Source organism: Cynara cardunculus (assembly GCF_001531365.2).
Source record: "Cynara cardunculus var. scolymus isolate 2C chromosome LG 2, CcrdV1, whole genome shotgun sequence".
Classification (NCBI taxonomy): Eukaryota; Viridiplantae; Streptophyta; class Magnoliopsida; order Asterales; family Asteraceae; genus Cynara; species Cynara cardunculus.
In genome coordinates this window covers 49,906,277-49,910,533 of record NC_037529.1, presented here as the reverse complement: position 1 = coordinate 49,910,533, position 4,257 = coordinate 49,906,277, and the positions used below count along the sequence as shown (strand labels likewise).

General features: G+C 42.9%; 1 protein-coding gene across 1 annotated transcript; it reads right to left on the bottom strand.

Moving 5' to 3' along the window:
* Window positions 1-2,464: 2,464 nt before the first annotated feature.
* LOC112506146 lies at window positions 2,465-3,085 on the bottom strand. The gene has a single exon (XM_025110172.1). It carries the CDS (start codon window positions 3,083-3,085, stop codon window positions 2,465-2,467), a length of 621 nt encoding a protein of 206 aa, XP_024965940.1.
* Between the last annotated feature and the right edge of the window lie 1,172 nt (window positions 3,086-4,257).

The following is a 4,257-nucleotide window of genomic DNA, read 5'->3' as shown; positions in this document are numbered from 1 at the left end:
TATATATATATATATATATATATATATATATACACACTAGCGGTATACCTGTGCGAAGCAGCGCGAGTGAATCACAATTCTAAAACATTAGTTTAGCCTTGAATTATAAGTTTGTGTGCTTATTTTGCAAATCAACTAATATATAAAGTTGAAGGTTAGTATAGTGTATTAGTAAGATTGAACAAAAAAATAATTGCACACGTATTGAGTTTTTAAACCCATATACTCAGAATGAAAAAGTAAAGAAAAATATTTATATTTAAAAAAAAATATGGTTATAACCACCTTTTAATCGCAATTGTATTATCTTAATCCAACGATTTAAAATGACATAATATTAAAACCTTTATCAAGCATACCAAAAACAGCATCCTATAAAGATAATACTTGTGTCATATAGCTAAACAGTATTCTAAAATCTAAGATTTCAAAACCCTAGTTAGCCAAAAATTGAGTGCAAAACTAAATCATGGTTAGTTACTATCCAGTTCTTATACTGCTATAATATATATATATATATATATATATATATATATTCTATACAATCCTTTTCATCTTTTCGACTACCACCGCCGCCGCCGCCGCCGCCTATTTCCGAGTGGTAATGAGAGAATGATTTGGAGGTTACATAATAATCACAATGCCTACCGTCAACTTACATCATCCCTCACATAAATAAAATGAAACAACTATCGTATCCATAGATTCATCACATTCTGTTTACATTCTTGGATAATTGAAGTAGGGCATATATATAACATTGGTTCAACATCAACACCATGCGTGAGTCCACCATTAAAGAAGCGCCCCTCTACTCCACTAAGGATCACCGGTTATATGATATAAGAGTACTAGAGTCCCTTAGTATAAAGCACCTTAAATAAGCATTTACCAAGCGCTCGTAACCATTTTCCAAAATTTAATTCGTTTAGGCCTAGAGTAACCTCTTCCATCACAATCAGATTAAAAACACAGAGTTGGACTATAGGCTAAATTATCATATTCTCATTATCGCGTATGTAACTTTGTATTGGAATAGGGTGAACTCACCTCGCAGGATGGCAACACAGCAGTCTCGATACAGCAGCTACTGCTGCTGCTGTTTGGTCGAAAGAGGGTGCAGAAACGCAGCAAGAGCTGCTGTTAGGCGAAATGCAGGTGAAGAAACAGCACGCAGGCTGCTGTTTTCTGTTTGGCAAAGCGGTCGAGGTACGGCAGCCCGGTAAGCTGCTGTTTGGGCGGGAACGGACAGAAAACGCAGCAAGAGCTGTTGTCTTGGTGCAGCAGCGAAGGGCAGCGCAGCGCTGCTGTTTGACGGTGTTGCTGCTGCTGTTTTGAAGGTGCGCAGCACCCTTGCTGTCTGCTATTTTGCGTTAAACACAGGAGCAGGTGCTGTTTGGGTAAGGAGGCGAAGAACAGAACAGCAAAAATGATGTTGGCAGCTTACTGTTTGAAATGCGCAGCGCGAACGGGGTGGAAGAACAGCACGACAGGGCTGCTGTCTGCTGGTTGTTTCGAGATGCACGTAGCGGTCTTGGTCTTCACTGCTCCTGGCTGCTGGATTCAAGGGAGTGAAGGGCAGGGCAATAGCGCTGGCTACCTGCAGATGTCGCTGCTGTTCGACGGAGAAGAACGGAGGCCGGGCGGTAGCGCCTGCTACCCGTTGCTATGCAGCATCTGTTGCTTGCTTGGCGGCTGGTGGTTGCTGTTTGTTTTAGGCGGACAGGTGAAGAAGCAAACACAGCAGCATTTGCTGCTTGGTTTAGGCCGAAGGTGAAGAAACAAACACAACAGTGTCTGCTGTTAGGCCGATAGAAGAAGGAGCAGCAATTCAAACTTACACATTTTGGCGAGGTGCGAAGGTTAGATGTGGCTGGTGATCGGGTAGGCACAGCTGCTGACCATTTTCACCCTGATGAAGTTTTTCCTCCTTCCTCCTTGATTTCCTTCCTCTTTGATTTCCTTCCTCCTAACCTTGAATGAAGGGCTTTCTCATTTTTCTTTTTCCCAGGTGCAGACTCTCTTCTCCCCCCAGTAAAACCACTCAGTCTTCTTTTCAAGCTAGAAGAGGTAGGCAAGGACTCAAAGTACAAAGAGAAATTTCCATGGTATGCAAAGTCTGGAAGTTAGGATCAAAATGTAGAGGGTAATGACCCCCCCTCTTTTTTTATTTTTTTTTAAACAATAAACCCTTTTTAATAACCCACTCAAATCCAAGGCTTATAATAATGCATTATCCCTTTAATTTTTTTTCTTAGAGGCACATAAATAAATAACAAAGAGGGTCTAACTCAATGTATGCAGATAAAAATATAACGATAAAGAACACGCTTACCAAGCAGACGAGACGGAGGTGGAGAAAAGGAATACTAACGCGACTGGAGTAAAGGAAAAAAAAGACATAAATTTCCAGGTGTTACAATCATCCTCACCTAGGATCAAATTTCGTCCTCGAAATTTTCGTTCATGCGAAAAGGCGAGGGTAACGCCTCTTCAAGTCTTCTTCCGCTTCCCACGTTACGTTCGACCCTCGGTTATGCTTCCATTGAACTTTAACCATGATAATCTCCTTGTGCTTCAATACTTTGGTTTTTCTTTCCAAGATGGCTTCCGGTTCTTCAATGCACCGATTGTCCTTATCTACATGAATTTCCGAAAGTGGTATTACACTTTCCTCTTCGGCCAAACACTTACGTAGGTAACACACATGAAATGTGTTGTGGATTCCGGCCATTTCAGGTGGTAATTCTAATCTGTAAGCTTGGAGTCCTACCTTAGCCAGGACTTTAAACGATCCAAGGAATCGGAGACTTAGCTTCCCGCGCTTTCCGAAATGGGTAATGCCTTTCCAAGGGGACACCTTTAGCATTACACGGTTGCCCACTTGGAATTCCATAGGTCGGCTTCTCTTGTCTGCATAACTCTTTTGTCGATCTTGAGCCGCCTTTAAGCGTCCCCGAATACACTTCACGTTATCGGTTGTTTCCTGAACAATCTCGGGACCAGCAAACTGTTTCTCACCCGCTTCTAGCCAACACACTGGAGTTCTACATTTTCGTCCGTACAACGCCTCGAAAGGTGCCATTCCTATGCTGGAATGATAAATATTGTTATAGGCGAACTCCACCAGGGGTAGGTGAGAATCCCAATTCCTGCCAAAATCGATAACACATGATCTAAGCAAGTCTTCAAGGGTTTGAATGGTTCGCTCGCTTTAACCATCGGTTTGAGGATGGTAAGCTGTACTCAACTTCACCCTCGTTCTCAACTCTTTCTGTAAGCCGCTCCAGAAATGGGATGTGAATCGTCTATCTCGATCCGATACTATTGACAACGGTATACCGTGTCTTGAGACTACTTCGTCGATGTATAACTTGGCAAGCTTCTCCATGGGCAACATTTCACGCATTGCTAAGAAGTGAGCGCTCTTTGTCAGCCGATCAACCACTACCCAAATCGTATCATGGTTTCTTAAGGTCTTCGGCAGTTTGGTCACGAAGTCCATCGTAATATGTTCCTACTTCCATTCGGGAATCTCCAAGGATTGGAGGCTACCATAAGGTCGTTGGTGCTCTGCTTTCACTTGCAAACATGTCACRCACCTCTCTAYRTAACGAGCCACATCCAGCTTCATAACAGGCCACCAATATGTCAATTTCAAATCTCGGTACATCTTGGTGCTACCCGGGTGRATGGAGTATTTAGACTTGTGCGCATCTTCTAGTAACAGTTCACGATTTCCCCCAACCTTAGGTACCCATATACGACCTTGAAACAACTTTAAGCCACGACCATCCTCCGTAAGAAGTATGTGTTGTTTCATCATAACCTTGCTCTTGAGGTTTTTCTMCAAAAGTGCTTCAGACTGTGCCACCTTGATCCGATTGATCAAACTGGACATTACATCAATCCTGGTAAGCACGGCTTTCGTCCCACTATCGTACTCCTTTCGGCTCAAAGCATCCGCCACTACATTCGCCTTACCCGGGTGGTACAACAACTCACTATCGTAGTCTTTGAGTAGTTCGAGCCAACGCCGTTGCCTCATGTTTAGTTCTTTTTGATCGAAAATGTTCTTCAAGCTTTTGTGATCAGTGAAAAGCGTGCACTTGGTACCATAGAGGTAATGCCGCCAAAGCTTTAAGGCGAACACCACTGCTGCTAGCTCCAAATCGTAGGTGGGATAATTCTTCTCGTGGTTCTTGAGTTGCCTTGATGCGTATGCTATCACCCTTCCTCTTTGCATTAAGACGCAAC